The sequence below is a fragment of the Ipomoea triloba genome, chromosome 10 (assembly GCF_003576645.1).
Source record: "Ipomoea triloba cultivar NCNSP0323 chromosome 10, ASM357664v1".
Classification (NCBI taxonomy): domain Eukaryota; kingdom Viridiplantae; phylum Streptophyta; class Magnoliopsida; order Solanales; family Convolvulaceae; genus Ipomoea; species Ipomoea triloba.
In genome coordinates, this window is record NC_044925.1 from 26401525 (window position 1) to 26420705 (window position 19181).

General features: G+C 34.6%; 3 protein-coding genes across 6 annotated transcripts; all 3 read left to right on the forward strand.

The window, feature by feature from the left end:
- The first annotated feature begins 8186 nt into the window (after positions 1 to 8186).
- LOC116031746 (tyrosyl-DNA phosphodiesterase 1) lies at positions 8187 to 14141 on the forward strand. The gene is made up of 16 exons (XM_031274044.1): positions 8187 to 8389; positions 8484 to 8672; positions 8860 to 9126; positions 9276 to 9428; positions 10052 to 10112; positions 10499 to 10575; positions 10668 to 10925; positions 11123 to 11212; positions 11926 to 12060; positions 12169 to 12318; positions 12566 to 12669; positions 12996 to 13049; positions 13154 to 13244; positions 13410 to 13484; positions 13573 to 13714; positions 13826 to 14141. Exons 1-16 carry the CDS (start codon positions 8372 to 8374, stop codon positions 13891 to 13893), a joined length of 1932 nt encoding a protein of 643 aa, XP_031129904.1. The 5' UTR covers positions 8187 to 8371; the 3' UTR covers positions 13894 to 14141.
- A 359-nt stretch (positions 14142 to 14500) lies between these two features.
- LOC116033506 (probable dolichyl-diphosphooligosaccharide--protein glycosyltransferase subunit 3B) lies at positions 14501 to 16650 on the forward strand. The gene is made up of 2 exons (XM_031276252.1): positions 14501 to 15153; positions 15831 to 16650. The coding sequence occupies exons 1-2, from the start codon at positions 14594 to 14596 to the stop codon at positions 16288 to 16290; spliced, it is 1020 nt and encodes a 339-aa protein (XP_031132112.1). The 5' UTR covers positions 14501 to 14593; the 3' UTR covers positions 16291 to 16650.
- A 708-nt stretch (positions 16651 to 17358) lies between these two features.
- Positions 17359 to 19114, forward strand: LOC116031368 (CRIB domain-containing protein RIC10-like). Of its 4 annotated transcripts, none has more exons than XM_031273545.1 (5): positions 17359 to 17718; positions 17814 to 17967; positions 18062 to 18171; positions 18487 to 18571; positions 18824 to 19114. In XM_031273545.1, exons 2-5 carry the CDS (start codon positions 17919 to 17921, stop codon positions 19042 to 19044), a joined length of 465 nt encoding a protein of 154 aa, XP_031129405.1. In that variant the 5' UTR covers positions 17359 to 17718; positions 17814 to 17918; the 3' UTR covers positions 19045 to 19114. The 4 variants fall into 4 exon arrangements, with proteins under 4 accessions (XP_031129405.1, XP_031129409.1, XP_031129406.1 ...); XM_031273549.1 differs by having other exon boundaries at positions 18065 to 18171; XM_031273546.1 differs by having other exon boundaries at positions 17880 to 17967.
- The last annotated feature ends 67 nt before the right edge of the window (positions 19115 to 19181 follow it).

Here is a 19181-nt window from a genome sequence, read left to right on the forward strand (position 1 = left end):
ATGAATCATTTTCCGGAAAACAGTTTCATTTCCAGTGTTTGGATGTATGATGGAAAACTGTCTTTGTGTGTTTGGTTCATTTTCTGAAAAATGGATAAAATTGTATAATTAAACATTGTAATTTTTTTTATTTAAAATATAAAAAAATTATAATAGTTATTAAAATAATGGTATTTATTAAAAAAATAGAATTTATAAAAAAAATAAAATAAATAAATAAAAATGTAGCAAAGGTTTTCGGTGGTTTCCCCACCTCCATGGTCCATGGTCATGGGTGATATGGCTTGGTTTTGGTTGAAAACATGCGAAACAGCTATTCTGGCGATTTCGGAAAATGACTTAAGGAAAAAAATTCCGTAAGTCATTTTCCGAAAAAATAAACTAATTTTCTTTGGTCAACGAAAAATGTTTTCCGTTGACCACATTTTCCGGACGTTGCCAAACACAGAAAACTCGAAAAATATTTTCCGGAAGCCATTTTACAGGTTACCAAACACACCCTAAGGCATAAGGCACACGCTCATTGTAGATTTTTCCGTAAATGAAAAAGGTGTCGACAGTAACAACGGCAATTATATACATTTATTTGATACGACACAAACCCTACACGACGTGACAACCAATTAATGATGCAAAACTACTGATAATTTCTTTTGCATACAACATCAGAGGTTCATAATTACTTAATATGGCTAACATATATAAGAATCGAACTAGTATGTAGTAACATTATTATAGTTAATATTGAAATTTAATTCGATTATTGACATCGAATTTGAATGATATTTTGAGCTATATTCAATATTATTAATTTATTTTAAATTGTTGAGTTGGAATATCTTAATACTTAACTCATCAAAAAGCTTTCAAACTTTTTTTTCCTTTTTAATGATAAAAGTAGCCTCACTTAAAGGGGCAAAGCCGGGGAGCAAAGATTTTCGTGGAGTATTATCGTTGGTGTACTTGGTAGACAAGAAAAAATGAAAAATGACTCATCCAAACAAACTTGGTTCCACGGAAATCAATTAAAGTATAATTACAAGGTTCATTAGTGTAATAATGACAATTAGCAATTACAATATGGTATCCCACGTCAGAAAGGGTGATCAATGGGTAGACCCTGATTCTCATACAATTTATCTCTCTTATTAAATATATATACTTTTTTAACACTCAATATTCAAACCAAATTTATATTTGAATATACCAAAATTTCAAATATCCAAATTAACTAATAATAACTATTCAGGTTCATCCAAAATTTAAAATTCAATTTGATTTTCGGGTGTTAGTTCGGATAATCCAAATTCCTAATGCTATGTTATGCTTGTCAAATTTGTCAACTCTTTTTTTTTTTAATTTTTTTTTTTATATTTTTATGTAAATTCATCCAATTTCGGGTATAACCACCAGAGAATTCAATTCATACTTGTTCCGGGTGTAAGTTCATTCAATTAAATTCATCCATTAAAAGTTTTATCAATTATATATAAGTTTTTAGTGTGATCCAAACAAATAAACTATTGATCAACCACGCATACAGTATTAACAAATTTTCAACTATATCACTCTTTAAAATATTTTACAAGTGGCAAGTTATATTAGTAGTTGATTTATTTGGGACAGATAAATACGAGATACAAATTGATATTTAAAAAAAATTAAAAGCATACTAATAATAAATAACTGAAAGTTTTTATAGAATATGAGTGTCGAGTGACAATTCAATAATTACTTTATTCAAATCGAGTAAAAAATAATATAGCTAACAATTGTTTAATAGATTAGAACCATGTTGAAGATTAAATTTATTGCCTCTTGCTCTTTTTGACATGTTTGGGAGTTTCACTGGATTGATGTATTTTTATTGTTATAAATTGTGTCTTGAACGAGAAAGATACAACTCTTGAATTACAACTCTTAAATAATAATAATAATAATAATAATAATAATAATAATAATAATAATAATAATAATAATAATAATAGTATTTAAAAAAAAAAAAAAAAAAGGAGGAGGTAATAACACAAGGACTAAATTGGAATTTGATGTGAAGAAAAAGAAATTAGGAAATTTGAATGAGAGGTTGCTTCGTGGGGTCCAAGGTCATGATTGCCATTGACTTTTCAAAGAATTAATGACATGTTTGATTAATGAAAAAGACTACAGATGCCAAAAACTTTCTTTTTCTTGACTGTCACCGTCGTGATGAAGGGAGGGACTTTATATCTTAAATAGTTATAAATGGGCAGATTAAAATTAAAATATCAAAAGCCATGAGACCTGAGTTTATCTCCATTTAATGGCCCAATACTCTGCTGGCCGACATCCGCCCTCTCCCCTCCTAATTAATATTCAACCAATACTCCAAGCAATCATTATTGTGTGGACCGTAATGTCGATCACAAAAGTAGGGATTGAAGCTAATTGAGAGTCCAACGACCACGAGAGTGGGAATTGAAACTCATTGAGAGTCCAACGACCCCCATGAGAGTAGGAATTGAAACTAATTGAGAGTCCAACCACCACCATGAGAGTGGGGATTGAAGCTAATTGAGAGTCCAACGACCACGAGAGTGACGTTGGCACCTAATAACATCTCCCTAATTCCATTATATTGTCAATGCGTTGCATGCGCTCTAACCAATGATACACTATATCATCTATACTTAAATGACCTAGTTCAAGCCTTTAGTTTTACTATTGTTTGTTAATTGCCTTAGTTAATTATATTGCTTTACCATTCACTTTGCACATAGTTGTTCCGCGGTATCTTGCAACTATCTCCAAAGTGAGTACATGGGCAATTTTATCAATGTATCATTAGGGTTACAATACTTTTAGTCTCGGATGTTTTATCATCATAATTAATAAAAGAACAACTCTGTTGCTCCATAGACGTTTGCACGTTGCTGAACAAAGTAAATCTTGTGTTATTTTCGTTTTTATGTTTTTCACCTTTCTTGTTTCATTTTCTCAACCCTTCAGAAATCAGGAATCTTAAAGGGCTTGGAGTGTGAGCCAATCGAATAGAAGGGATGCTATATATGACTCTATGAGTGTTGTCAGCCTAACTTCTCAAAGGGTAGACAATGATATGATTCCACAACAACTTCGCAAGAGATTGTAGAGCAGTGATACCTAATTAAATTTGTAAAATTTTTCCACGTATTCAATTAGTCTTATGAGATAACCCTAATACCCTACACGAACAATCTAACATGCACTAATAATGACATTGTTCCTTGCAACCCCATAAAACTAATAATATATTATGATTATTTGGGTTCATTAGTACAATAACGACATTAGTGAGTATGATTTGGTTTGGGCATCACATGAGCAGGCACCCAAATAGGTTGGCACGAGGAAGCATGTATGCATGTGAAGTGTGAACTATGGGATGCCACATTATTGATCTGAGACGACTTGACTACTCCAAGCTAAGTCTAATGGAGAGGACATATTGGAGGTACGTAATTGACGCACTCAACAAACAAAAGGCCGGTCCTTTCGTCCTTAATCACCTTAAACACAATTGGTTATGACACTAACATTATATTGGTCCCCATCCTTAGACTACTTGATTTATCTGCTATACTCTTTAAGAATCTGACTCATTGTAGCTATAGTTAAGATAAGCTCAATGGCTATTGAGCAATATATATATATATATATATATATATATATATATATATATATATATATATATATATATATATATANTATATATATATATATATAGAGTTGTAAAATTCATATTATATATTAAAAAGTTTGGTTGATAATTTGGTTAATAATTATGGCATGATTAATAATTGTATAAGTACTAATTTAGAATTTTAGATAGGCTAAATGATTAAATATAATTGCAGCATAATTTAATGTATATTGACCAAATAAAGTTTAATAGTATATGATAATTTTATCCGTTAAAAATAATAGTACAATATCTGTAGTGTATATGTACAACTCAATAAATATAGAACTATGAAGACTACTAATCTTGATTTACTCTTATAAGTTTTTTTAGATTTTAGATATTTATATTATAATAATAATAATAATAATAATAATGATGATGATGATGTAAATCACTTTTACAAATTTGACATTTATATTTTAGGAAATAACTAACTAAAATGTAATTAAATGGAATCAAATTTATTTATTACATATTCTATAATATATATATATATATATATATATATATATATATATATATATATATATATATATTACAATTAAAAAATATAAGAAAATATATGATGGATGTAAATGCGTGGTAACAGTAATGGAAATAGATAACGGAAGTTATTATAACACTAGGGCCTTGCTATCGACAAAATTATATAGTACAACTTACTATATTTTTAGATTTATAACTTAATGTATAAAAAACAGTAACAGAAAAACGGACATAAATGAAGGATACCAACTTTCATTCACACTTATTATATTTTTAGATTTAGATAAGAAAATATAAATGCTTCATGCTTGATTTTGATAAAAACACAACAAACAATATTTGTTTTTCCAAAAAAAAAAAAAAAAAAAACTGTCGCCAACTCAACTACTCCAACATTAAAAAAAAAAAAAAAAAAAAAAGGCATTTGATCAACTAACCGCAGACACCTTTGTCAGTGCGATTTGAGTTCTATTATTTTGGACTAAGAATAAACTATTTTGTATAATGAATTTGGAGTAAAAGTGTCTTGAATATGTGTAAATGCTAATTGACACTTTGAAACAAATCGTGTCGGCTAACAAGAAAAGGTCAAGATAAACATGATTATATTAGTGATAAGTGGAGGTGATTAAACCAATTAAGATTAAGCAAGGAAGTAATTGGAGGGAGTGGGGATTAGGAAATAGTAAGTAATAATAAGAACCATATTCTTGTGTCAATGTTCCTTTGCCTGCTGATAGGTCATCACTCATCAGTGTCAATAATGTGTCATGAATGTCAAAAGATGCATGAACCACCCAATAAATGCCACAATAAGTGTGGGTCTTGTCATTTCTGGTCTTATTAATTTGGAGGTCATCAATCATTGGGTGTTCTTCTTGGTTTCAAGATGATATATAGCATCCATATTATGCCACGTGGCGCATCAAAAAATCTCATGCTTTGGGGGTTAATTGGTTCCATTCCTTCCTGCATCATCATGACATGTGTGTTGTTGGGACAATGTTGCCTAGATCTTATTCAATGTGTCTAGTTTTCAATTATATATGTTCTATGTTTAGTTCACTCTTTTTCTTTTGTGTCACTTCTGCTATTGTGAATTCTTCACCATCCATATGACTCTATGATCTTGATGGGTTGGAATATGCTAAGACTTTGTGCCCATCCACGGTTCAATCATCTTGCTTGCTTCAATCCATAACAAAACATTTTGGGAACTAGTGACTTGTCAAGGATATTTCAATCATATCATCTCTTTTTCTGACTTAATCTTTTTTTAAATATCGACACGTAACCTATAATCTATATATCGTCACCCGCAAAGACCCAATGTTCATGCTTGCATTATCATTGATTAAAAATTTCATTTGTGTTACTATGCAATTCACAATTCATAACTTTTTTGTTTCTTGAGTAATGCTTGACTTATATTATATTTTGAACAAATATTAATGATTTTATATATTTACTTAATCTCATATTTTCGTGTCAAAGCAATTAAGGGCAACTGTACATGTATAATAAAGTAATAAACTCTAAAATCTAATCCCTAAATTTTTATTTATTTATTTTTTGGTGTGGCTATTGTCACGCCACAGTAAAGACACCAGAAAACAAAATAATTGGATGTAGTAACAAAAATCAGGAAGACTTTTTTTTTTTTTTTTTCTTCTTCCTCTAAATCTTGGGTTAGCTCTCAAAAATTTAAGAAATGCTCCCATAGATGTAGAAATTAATCAATCTTATTATTTATCCTACTTGGTATGCAAATGTTGATCTTTTGATTGTTTGGAAAAGATATGTATGCAAAGTAAAATGAAATGTTTATAATTTGATCTTCAATGACTTATGAGTCAGAAGTAATCAAATGGCTTACACATGCCGAACAATTTAGTCAAAGTTGAACGCTTAAACGTGTAAATGTCTATAAGGATGTGTAGCCCTAATTATAAGACATGAATAATACCCCACATGCATATCAAGATTTATCATGAAGTATGATTGTAAATATATATTATTTGCCTGCATAAATATAATTATGTTCTATGTTTTAGCTTCACTCTTTTCTCTTATGTCACTTTGCTATTATGGATTCTTCAACATCCATATGAGTCTCTGATATTGATGGATTTAAATATGCAAAGACTTTGTACCTATTACTCAATCATCTTGCTAGCTCCATAACAAAATATTTTTGGCATTAGTAATTTGTTTGAGATATTTCAATCACATCATCTCTTTTCATAATTTAATAGTCTTTCAATTATTGACGCGTAATTTAGAATATATATAAGTTCAAGTTTAAATGCGGTCAGGCCTTAACATGTGACCAGTGCGACCTCAATCTTTCAAAAACGCACCAATTGTGTTAGGAAACGCACAACAATGAAATGTACCAGCGCACCATACCTCACCACACCTAATGGTGCGTTTCTGAACATTGCGTGGTGCATTTATGCGTACCTAATGGTGCGTTCTGTGGTGATGTATACTTAATGGTGCGTTTTGTGGTGCGGCGCATTTCTTTGTTGTGCGTTTCCTAACACTATTGATGCATTTTTGCATACCTAATGGTGAGACCGCCACCTCATGTTAAGACCTGGCGACACATATATATGTGTATATATATATATGAGCAATTGGGACAATAAATAAATAAATACCATGATTTTGTTTAGTGGTCTCTCATGTAATATGCAGACGTTCTGGACTATTTCTGGTATATCCTATTCTCAAAATTTGTCGTATCATCGTTTCTGTGTTGCCATACTTCTGCAGTGATCTGTGCCTGCGCATACTCTAACAACAACCCAGTAAGATTTTTTATTTTTAATATTAAAAACGAAAGATGAATAATATTAAACGTAGAGTACAGTGTACAGATGAATAATCTTGTGTTCCAGCGTCTTCGAGAGATGAAGATTCATCGACACTCTGCTCAATTACTTTGGATTATTTGACCACTGCTTGTCCATCGATCTGTCATAGAAGAAACAAACATATATACCTGTAAAAGGCATAAAAATATTTCTTTGCTTCTCCCCAATTATCGCTTTTTTTATTAATAAAAAACAAATGAAAATTATCAAATCTTAACTTAAAAAAAAAAAAAAAAGTAATCTCAGTTTCATCGTATAAATTTTAAATGCACAAGACCCCGCTCCTAGCTAGAGTTGTTGCTAAGGTAAATCACGAATCACTCAATCAATTAACCCTACAAGGGATTCAATTCACGCGTTCCAATATCGATGTATTATTGGGTCATTTTTCACATACATGTTTCTCGTGACAAATCTTAACTTTGATGTGTGTAATAAAACACAAACACACACTAGGATAAGTAAATTGCGCTAAGTATTGAACTCATGATTTAAATGATTTTCTAGGAAAATTATATTTTACTCACTTGATCATCCCTTTCAAAGCATAACAAGTTAAATTCTTCACTTTAGATATATACCTTCTCCCATGCAAAATGCAACGGTGTATATTGTGGAACATTGTTTTTTTTTTTTTTTTTTTTTTGAAAAATTGTGGAACATTGTTTAGGTATGTTATATGTAGAAAGACCTTCACTACAAATTGATTTCTAGTATATTGTATATTCGATTTTGGTGTGTTATAAATTCATTTTAATTTATAATACATTAAAAATAAAATTGTATCACAATGAATTTTTTAAATTTGTAATTTATCAAAAATAAACTTATAATATACTAATAAAGTAATAATGAACATGAACCAATGTATACTTTACAACGTGAATTCTAAGATGCACAGTATAGTTTAATTGGATCAAAGCCTAAAAGGCTTAAAGCAGGCTAACATAGTTTAGGGCTTGAATATCATTTTGGGCCACATAAGAAATCCAATCCAAGGCCCAAATATGTGAATTGTACAATCCCGAGAGCCCAACATTGTTTATGATTATTTTTTTTAAATTTTATTTTCATTAGGATTTTTTGTTTAATGATTTTTTAAAAGGAAAATGCTATTTTCTCCTTTAAAATTTTTCCGGCAACCGGGCGCGAAGTTGGCAGCGCCACCGAGCTCTTCTTTCCGAACACCACTCCTTCTTCTTCCAAATTTAAACCGAAATCTGTTGGTAATCTCACCCTTTACTCTTTAAATAAAGTTATCGTCATTCGTCCCCAATCCTAAGCTTCAGAATCACATTCTTCCATGGCGCACTCGTCTCAGGTCTGAACAATTCTTTTACGGAGTAGTTATTAAATTTCTTGGTTTTTGTTTGTGTACCTAAGTTTCTGAATTTGGGGTTGTTCCATTAAAAAAGGTTGCCTTTTTGACGCCTTTGAAAGATAATCTGGAGGAGGAGGAGGAAGGAGGCTCAATTCCCAAGATACCCATCAATGAAGGCTCTAATTGTGTTGGCCGTAGTTGTGTTCCGGTCAATGATAAGCGGCTCAGCCGGAAGCATCTCACTGTCAATGCCACTTCAGGAGGCTCTGCAGAGGTCCTTGTGGTAAGCCTTCACTTATATTTTTGGTATTGTGTGTGTATGAATCCTTTAAGGATATAATGTATATGCTGCTTACATTGTGTTTGATATTGGGACTCTGTGAATTCTTTTGCTATTGTGCATTGCAGTGTATTTTTGTTTCATGCCTCTTTGTTTTTGTTTGAAAATAAATGCAATGTGCTAACTGTAGGAAAGTACAAACCCAGTTGTTATAAGATCAAAGGGTGAAAGGAAGAAGCTTTTGTCTGGGGAAAGGTGGAAGATTGAAAATGGTGATGTGGTAGAGTTGATACCTGGACATTACTATTTTAGGTACAATGCTCTTAGGAACAAAAACTCACCAAACAGCAGGAACAAGAGGCCATTGGTTGAAGAAAGTAATACTAGCAAAGGGCAGGCACACGGTTGGAAAAAAACTAGACAAGTTTTGGGAGAGGCATCCTTGGTATCTTCAAAGGTATGGGCTTTTGGGTTTCGTACCCTCAGGGCCTGAGTTCCTACTTTTAATTCATAAAACCAAGGCAATAGCTAAGTTTTGCTTTTGAGAAGATTACGTACAGTATATTTTTCTCAATAGTTGTTCTTGATTGGTTTTGGTTTATATAGAATGATGGCCAGGAAACAGAGAGCTCTGAAGAGGCGATACGCCATTTTGTTGTCCCTAAGGATAAGTTACCCCAGACTTTCCGGTTGCTTAGAGTTCGTGAGTTGCCAGCATGGGCAAACACAAATGCTGTTTCCATCCACGATGTAATACAGGTAAGATGTTCTAAATGTGTATCTTTGCAGAAATTAATTTATGAATAATTGACTGATGATTGGACTTTGATTAAATTTGTGAGGGTGATTTTGAAAGTCAAAGCTGTCTGAAGTTTGGCCCAGAAATGCATATTACTAACAGTCAACTGGATTCACTTCATTTCTTTGCGTGTTTAATAGCTATATTACTATTACCTATTTTACAAATTTGGTGTCATGGTTGCTACCTGCCCTCTGTTTTCTAAACCTTTCAATTTTCCCTGTTGGTTTCTCTCTAATTTTTTTCCAAGGAACAAATGCGATGTTCAAGTGCCTATGTTTGAAACCTATTCCTCTTGGCAGCATACATGCTGCCCAGTCATGCATGTACAGTACTTTTTTTGGGTGCTTGTTGATTGCATCTGTAACCTTCTTAGCTCAAAAACTAGTTATTGATTGTACACATCATACTAGTGCCCCATCATATTTATGTATTCATGAAATTAGTATAGTTAGAGTTACATATTTTATGACATATATATATTGTAAATGAATTTGAACTCCAATGACCTGAACTTAAGAAGTTGTATTATGTCCTGTTAGAATTTGCAACCTGACACAAACCTAAACTTCCGTTTTCACAGGGGGATGTGCTTGTGGCTATTCTTTCCAATTACATGGTAGACATTGATTGGCTACTTTCTGGTAGGTTTTGTTATTGTGGGTAGGGTCTTTATCTGTTTCACTTTTGCCATTTCACTATTGTAAAATCTGCTTATCTCTATTTACCTTACCATGCTACTGTTCATGAACCTATGCTGCTTCTATAAATTTTCTTATTTTTCGTCATCTTTTTGTAACATCAAAGTGTATTCCATTCCTTATAACAACCATATTGTATATGTTCCTAATGAATAATTAGATTTGCCACATAGAGCTTGCCTCCCCTTACCTCTTTTTCCCTCTCCAACTTCCTTTCTAAAAATGTAAAGTAAGATATGCATTTGTGTTCATGTATCAGTCATGTACTGTTTGAGTCTGTCACCAACCAATATAATTTATTACCATTGAGATTAGCGATCTTGTTGCAGCATGTCCCGCACTGAAAAAGATTCCCCAGGTTCTTGTTGTACACGGAGAAGGTGATGGTACTATGGAGTATATGAAGGTTTGTAGAAATCCCATGCCATGGAAATTTTCTTCTGTTGAATATTCCTATAAGTTGATTTCAATTTTGTTTATTTTACATGTTTATTTCAGAGAAACAATCTTGTGAATTGGATTCTACACAAACCTGCTTTGCCCATATCATATGGGACTCACCATTCAAAAGCCATGTTTCTTGTATACCCTAAAGGAGTCAGAATTGTTGTACATACCGCCAATTTGATACATGTTGACTGGAATAACAAAAGCCAAGGTTTGTGGATGCAAGACTTCCCTTGGAAGGATCAAAAGTGCCCAAGTATGGAATGCGGATTTGAAAGAGACTTGATTGACTATCTTAGTATATTGAAGGTAACAATGAGTGAAAAATCTAAAATGAGGTCAAAGTTCCATTGCTTCGAGTGTCTATCTAGAACTGTTATATTCAAAGTGGAATTTCACATTGTTTGTTGAATTTGTTGGTAATTGTACTTCTTAAATTGAACAAGTTTTCATTGAACTACTTCCTTTCACCTTGACCTTGTTTAATTTAATTTCAATGCTTGCAGTGGCCTGAGTTCACTGCCAATATACCAGCACTTGGCAACTGCAACATCAATTCATCATTTTTCAAGAAATTCAACTATAGCAGTGCAGGGGTAATCACTTTTTGGATATTGCTCTAATTCATTTTAATTTTTAACTTCAATTCTTCTCTTTTCTTAAATGTGCTCAAATTTCATTCTCATATTTAGAGAGCATCTAAGAACTGATTAATTTGTTTTCCTTATCTTTGTTCTTTTACCCTTGCCACTCTAATAATGCTATACCCTAACTCCCACTTTGCCAATGAAATGAAGTAACAAATGCCGCATTTAACTAATTATCTTCTTAAACTAGTATCTAAGCAATGCTTTGAGTCTCAAACGTCTTCTCTGCTTCTAAATCTGGATACACTTTTGATCCTTTGATGTCATGTACATAATACTTATCCTTTTAACTCTTCCCTTTTACCTCACACCCCTTAACTTCTATCTTGCATACTCCTTCGGTTCCACTTTTCCTCAAGTGGTGCACCTAGGGTTGACCATTTCCCGACATTGATGTATTTTCCATTCCATTTTAAATATGCCCTCTTTAAGCTAAAACCTTGAACTGATGTATAACTCAAGTTTCTTGTGGGTCATTCTTTGTATCCTTGGAGATGTCATAACTTGCCATGTGTCAATGAATAAGGAGAAGAATGTGCTTAAAATATGCACTCATGACATCACATTATTGTTAGTGAAGGGAAAACATGAAACTCGGTTCACTTTCTGAAAATTGTGCTAAATGATTATCTATTCTTGAATTTAGTGATTTCATTTTCCAGGTCAGGCTAATTGCCTCAGTCCCTGGTTATCATTCAGGTCCAAGTTTGAAAAAGTGGGGACATATGAAGTTACGAACTGTTCTTCAAGAGTGTACTTTCAGTAAAGAATTTCAGAAGTCACCTCTTGTTTATCAGGTATTTCGGTTCTTTTAGGCTGACAGAACTTCACAAGTCTTGACGCTTAGGATCTCGCTCCTTGATACCACTTCTCAATTTTGGTTCTCTGTTATTCCCTTGCTTCAGTTCTCGTCCCTCGGTTCGTTAGATGAGAAGTGGATGACAGAATTTGCATTTTCATTGTCCGCTGGAAAGTCAGATGATAACAAGCCCCTTGGCATAGGGGAGCAAATGATAGTATGGCCTACAGTAGAAGATGTTAGATGTTCTTTGGAGGTAATAGTTTTCATATAATGTATGTAAGCCATCTCAGACACTAATTGCTAGACAATGGTGTTACCTGAAAATATATTTGGTTTCACACGGTTTTGACTATTTCAAACATGCTAATTTCTTTATACATCCTTTACTGCTTTGTGTCCGTGTGTTGTATCTTTTTTCTTGCTATTCAGCAAGCTTTACTCGTGTTACAGCATTGACTAAGAAACGACTTTTGTGGCTATTCTCTTACTTCATCTTTCAGGGATATGCTGCTGGAAGTTGCATTCCGAGCCCCTCAAAGAATGTGGAGAAAGAATTTCTGAAAAAGTACTGGGCAAAGTGGAAAGCAAGCCAAACTGGTCGCGGGTATATTGTCCTTTTCGTAATGAATTTCAAACTAATAATATATAATTCCAAATATCAAATGGTTTAAGTGCTTCGATGTTTTTGGGCACCCTTTAGTCGGTGTAGCTGGACTTATTGATCGAACATTTGGATTTAGGTGTTTTTTAACTAGGTCACTAAACTTCAAAGAGTTGCAGTCTATCCTGAACTGACTTTGGTTAGAACACGAGATGTAATTCCATTGGCAAGTTGATTGTAACTGTTGTTGTGATCTTGGTTCTTAGACTGAAGGCTAATTCCGTCTTTTTAGAAAAGAAACTTATCTGTGTGCTTTTTAAACATTTCAGTCGTGCAATGCCTCATATAAAGACGTTTGTACGTTACAGTGGTCAAAACCTAGCGTAAGATCCCATTCAGATCTCCTTATTGGACTCTAATGCATCGAGCACCTGGGAATTTATCGTTTATTTTTCAAATTTATTTTTTGCTCCGTAACTTTTAACAGGTGGATGTTGCTTACTTCTTCAAACCTCAGCAAAGCTGCTTGGGGAGCTCTTCAAAAAAATAATTCCCAGTTGATGATTCGTTCATACGAGGTATATCTTCTTTACTCGGAAGAAAAGTTACGCACAAAACACCGGAAAAAAGTAATCATTACATGTTTGAAGCTGTGGAAACACGTCTTCTTTATGAAACCTTTGGCAATTACTGCTCTTGTTATAAAACTAATATTGCTTGTGAATCTTTTGCTATTTCTCCAGCTTGGGGTGTTGTTTTTGCCGTCTGTCAAATGTGGGAGTGGATTTTCTTGTACCGATAACAGTAATTACTCCGAGGTATAGTTCTTTCTTTGGGTTGTCAGGTATTCACTTAATAAGCATACTTGTATAACCCTCATTTTTTGTTAAACATTACGCCCTCCAGGTTAAATCCGCACCACATGAAGAGAAGGCGGCAAAGCTTGTCACTTTGGCATGGAGAGGAAAGAGCGATACAGAGTCAGCTGAAGTAGTGATCAAATTGCCATTACCCTATGAGCTTCCTCCAAGACCCTACTCCCCCGAAGGTGAAACGCCCTTCAGTTTTCTAGTTTTCCACTTTTCCATTTTTCCCGTTAGTAAACACTAATTCTTTTTTACTGACTTCTAATCGCCCATTTGCCCTTAATCGAATGCAGATGTCCCCTGGTCATGGGATCGCCGTTATACCAAGAAAGATGTTTATGGCAAAGTTTGGCCTAGATAAGTACAGCTCTACATTAGTCAAGGTTGATTAATGATGTTCTCTGTGATCATTTAGGTGAAATGAACACGTTTGATCCTCATTGATCTTTGTATATACCTGAAATGATTCAGACATTTTTATTTTCGACTCCCCAGATTTGATATGCAGTTAATTCATGACTTCATGTTAGAGATTCTATGCTTTACCAGCTTAGCAGCCATTCTTGACCATTACACATGATTATTACAGTACAATTCTTTTCCCTCTAATTTATTTCTTACAACCAAACGCCCTGTAAGTGAGACTCTTCATTCACGGTTGTGTCTCCCCCTTCCCCCAGCAAGCCCCTATATGAGCTATATCAGCCCAATACGATAGTGAACAATCGTTATACCATGGATCAATGTTCATATTGCATTGTGAACCATAATTCAAAAATTATGTATCTGCAGTTATAATTTATGTATTTATAAACAAACTAGTTATATACACATAACATAATAACTATAGACACATAAATTGTTAACTGAATGTGAGAATGGTGTACTGCAAATTTGAATTTGAAGGTTATTTTTTACCTAATTAAGGTGATCTGTCAGATTGGATTATGAGAGCTGACTAATTCAATATCTTGCATGATCTATACTATACACTCTCCCGCTTAAACCAACACCTTTTTACAGTGACTTACGCTTCAGTCTGAATCTCAGACGACAAGACAATGGCGATATCTTCAATCTCTCCATTTCTCCTTCTCCATGCAACCCTAACCCTAACCCTCTGCCTCATCCCCGCCAACGCCGTCGTATCGGACTTGACCCATCTCCGATCAGAATCATCCACCGGCGTGATCCACCTCACAGACCAACTCCTGAAACGCATAATCTCCGTCCCCACTCCCCGCCCTTTCTCTCTTCTCATCTTCTTCGACTTCCATCGCCTCCACTCCTCCAAACCCGAAATCAACTTGCCTGCTCTCAGAAACGAATTCTCCCTCCTCGCCTCTTCCTTCCTCGCAAACAACCCCGATCCGAACACCAACACCAACCTCTTCTTCTTCGACATCGAATTCGAAGAATCCGAGCTCTCTTTCAGGAAATTCGGCCTCGATTCACTGCCCCACATCTGCATTGTCCCGCCTTCGGCTATGGACCTCGGGAAAGACCCCATTGAAATGGACCCTTCCGCGTTTTCCCGGCAGGCGGAGTCGATGGCGGAGTTCGTGGAATCCAAAACTAAGCTCCAAATCCGCCCAATTCATCGCCCACTCACTTCTTCCAGGTGAGATGTCAATTGGACCAGCTCATTCGATTTCAAACTAATTTGATTCAGCTAATTAATCTTTCAGCTAGAATTTAAAATTGTTGACCCTAACCCTAGCGTTTAGGTTTTTAGAAGTGCCTCAACTAAAGTTAACTCACTCCTTTTCAAAAAAAAAAAAAGTTAACTCACTCGTACATTTCATACTTAGAGCAAATACCAATTTTAGTCGCACGAGTAATAGCAAAATGATAGTTTTGGTTCACATGTTTAATTTCTACCAATTTTCATTCACCACTATTGTTTTATAGTACCAATTTTCATTATGACTATTGTTTTAGTGCCAAAATTTATACAGATATGATGAAATTATTAAGGGTATTTTCGTCATTTTCAAATTAAGATCACAATTTAAGTCTGAATAAAGAAATTTAAGCTAAGCCATAAGAACGATCTCAGTCCACAATTCTTCTCCTCAAATTAATGTAGAGTGAGGAGTAGAACTGGAAATTGGGATTGATATTAAGACTTAAATCTCATTATTCATGCTAAAAAATTGTTACTAAAACAATAGTCGCTGATGAAATTTGGTAGGAATTAAACATTTGAATCAAAATTGTCATTTTGCTAATAGTCGTGGGACGAAAATTGATATTTGCTCTTTCGTACTAATATTGACATCATACTTCTACTTGTAGGAAAAGACTGATCTTTGTGGCAGTTGTTGTAGTGATATGCAGTCCGATGTTGTTGCCAAAGATTGATTTCAAGAAAAGCATTTTGGTGGACAAGAATCTGTGGATGGGAGGGGCCATATTAGTGTACTTTCTGAGCGTGGGAGGGATGATGCACAACATAATCAGACAGGTGCCCATGTTTCTAGGAGACATGCAGGATCCTGATGGATTGGTTTTCTTCTACAAAGGGACTCAAACGCAACTGGGAACAGAAGGCTATGCTGTGGGGTTCTTGTACACGATTGTGGGATTGTTGTTGGCGTTTTTGAGCCATGCTGTGGTGCTGGAGAAGAGCAGGAGTGTGCAGAGATCGGCCATGGCTTTCGTGCTCTTTGCTTCGGTCTGGGCTGTGAAGAAGGTGGTTGTGTTGGATAATTGGAAGACTGGGTATTCCATTCATTCTTACTTTCCACATCTTTGAATTGAATGCCATTATTTTGTAGCAATATTGGCAGAATGTTGGGCATTTAATTTGTCTCAGACTCTCAATTGGCCTGGTGGTGTCATTGGAACTGGGAACGAAGTGAAATGTTTGGTTTTGGATTCAAGCACTAATATGATGATGATTGTGGGCAAGAATTTATATGATCATGGTTTTCAAAATGCATGCAGGCTGCAGCAGCATTATTGTCTCAAGAACCTATGTTGATGTGGTCATTGTTCAAGATGAATGATATATCATTGTTTAGGTGATTCTAATAATTATGAAAAACTTTATCATTCATTGTACATTGTAATTATACTTTATGCCAATAATGTTTACCCTAATACATGTTTGGGACATGCATTTGATTTAAATACTAGAATCAAAATCAGGACAAATTAAAACTTATATTCGAATTTTACAAGGGAAATAGTGGGTAACATATAAGGTAATTTTCACTCCCGTTACACAGTCCAAGAATTGAGTGTGAAGAGGTCGTTTGGGTCTTCAGGCTGATCCGCTCATCCATCACTCAAGTTCTTAAAAATTCTAGCTCGAATTGAATTTGTAACCATTGACGACCTTATTAAAAGACAAAAATAATTACCATCCATATCAAGGCAAAGGGTCAAAACTTTGCTAATATATTGGATTGGAGTGGGGGAGAGCTCTTGAATCTTGTTTATTGCCTAACCTATTGAATATCTATCTAATCTCCAAATTACAAATTAAACCAAACACCTCCAAATAAGCGAAATGTCAAATAACTAATTAAGATAATGTGAGCACGGTTATTTTATATATTTAACCTCATTTGATACATATTTGGGGTTATGTCAAGGTAATCTGATCAGTTTCTCTAACTTAGAGGCATTATATTACAAAATAATTTTCGTAATATGACATAATTTTATTCAGTACACACCATTAATTTAGCTCAAATAATCTGATCTAAACTCTCACCACCGATTTAGAATAATAACCGACAGTTGACATTAAACACATTCTTAAAAAAAAAAACATCCTAATGTAACATTCCAAGAAACAAACGTGGGTAGTAAAATGTAAAACGAACGAACGAAGGAAGTCAGTTTCTCCTGACCTTTGTTTGGGAGGTTTTCGTGGTTGTCCACCTCTACTTCCCATTCTCCCTCCTTTCTTCATTCTTTCCTATCTCCCCCTTCCTCATAATCTTTCTTCCTCCTCTCCCCTACCAGAAAATGACCCTATTGTTGTCGTACTCTCTTGGAGGCGACCCACCTTCTTTCTCCTCCTAGGCCCTACCTATATATATATATATATATATTTCTTGCTTTCCCATGCACTTCTGCATGCATGCTTTTTATCTAGTATTTTCCATTCATATTTGAATTGAACCCAATTTCTGGGTTTCTATCATCTCTGCAATTCCTGCTCTTTTACAAGGTAATTAAATTTCCCAACTTGCTCATGTATATATGGATAATTCTAGATTTCAATTGCAAATTAAAAATATGAACGTTTGTCTCTCATTTATGAAGGTTTGGTAATTAAATGAAAATTTGAGAGGAATTTTAAATGCCCATTTGATTCTGGGGTTTTGATAGGCAGAGCAGACTCTTGAATTTGCAATCTCTTCAACCAAGATGAAGGGGTCTTTCAAAGCTGGATTCAAATATATCTCTAATATTTTTGGTATGTATTGCCCCCAAATCCCTTAATCATTTTTCTTGTGTAAATCTATGATTTTTTGGGCTGAAAAAGCTGTAAGAATGTGTTGTTGAAATAGTAGTGAAGGAGCGGGATATTGAGATTGAGATTGAGATTGGAGACCCAACAGATGTTAAGCATGTTGCACATATTGGGTGGGATGGCCAAACTGGTAGTGCACCTACTTGGGTATGCATTTTCTTTCTTCACCTCCATCCATTTTCCTTTTTTTTTATTTTTGAAATGTATATAAAAAGTTTTTGCCTGCCAAGCACCTTGTGTTCGGATAGCATATAGTGACTCTTATATATGGTCTCTCATGAGACCGAGCCTCAGTGGAAGCCATATTGACGGTTGAGAAAGTATAGATGAACAGATACTACGTCAGCTGTATTAAACAAAGAAAAAAAAATTTGCCTTTTTCTGAGATGCAATCATGTAAGTAGGTAAGACAAATGAGAAAATCTAACCCTTTTTTCCCTTTCATTCTGGTGTGGATTGCAGATGAATGGATTCAAGTCAGGGCCTGATTCAACTGTGCCATCAATTACTAGTTCTGGTGCCGAACATTCTCCGTGGTCTTCTCAAGGTTATTTCGCTTCTTAGACCATATTTTTCAGTATGGGAATGTTTAATTATTGTGTAACCAACATGATTGGCATGGTGGTTCAGCACCTCGTCCCTTAAGCATAAAGTTGGGGTTTGATCCCACCCATGTGAACTGAACAAATCATTTGGCCAATATCCTACCACTTAGTGTGCTGACCATTGGGACGAATAATTAGTCTTCTGGAAAATACATAACTTCTTCATAGTCTTACGTTGTTGGCACATTGTGCAGAATCGGTGCAATCGGGACCCGAGCCAGAGTGTTGCAATGAAGGGCCACAACCAACAACAGAGGCTCCTTCTGAAGTTCCCAAGAAACCGAAACGAAAGAAGCTCAAGTCGAGTGCTTCCACTGCATCGAGGTCAGCCCACACAACCAAATCGAAGACAAAGTTAGGCAACAACAATAATGACACTACCAAATCGATCAAAGTAGAAGTGGCCACATATTAACAACCAAATAAACGTATGCTCGTTCTAAACATGTTTCATTAACTTTCTCGAAACTCCTTCACACGAAAAATCTTTGAAGAGACGGAGAGCAGAGAGGCGAAGAACTGTATAAATCTAGAGGGAGCAGGGGGGGGGCT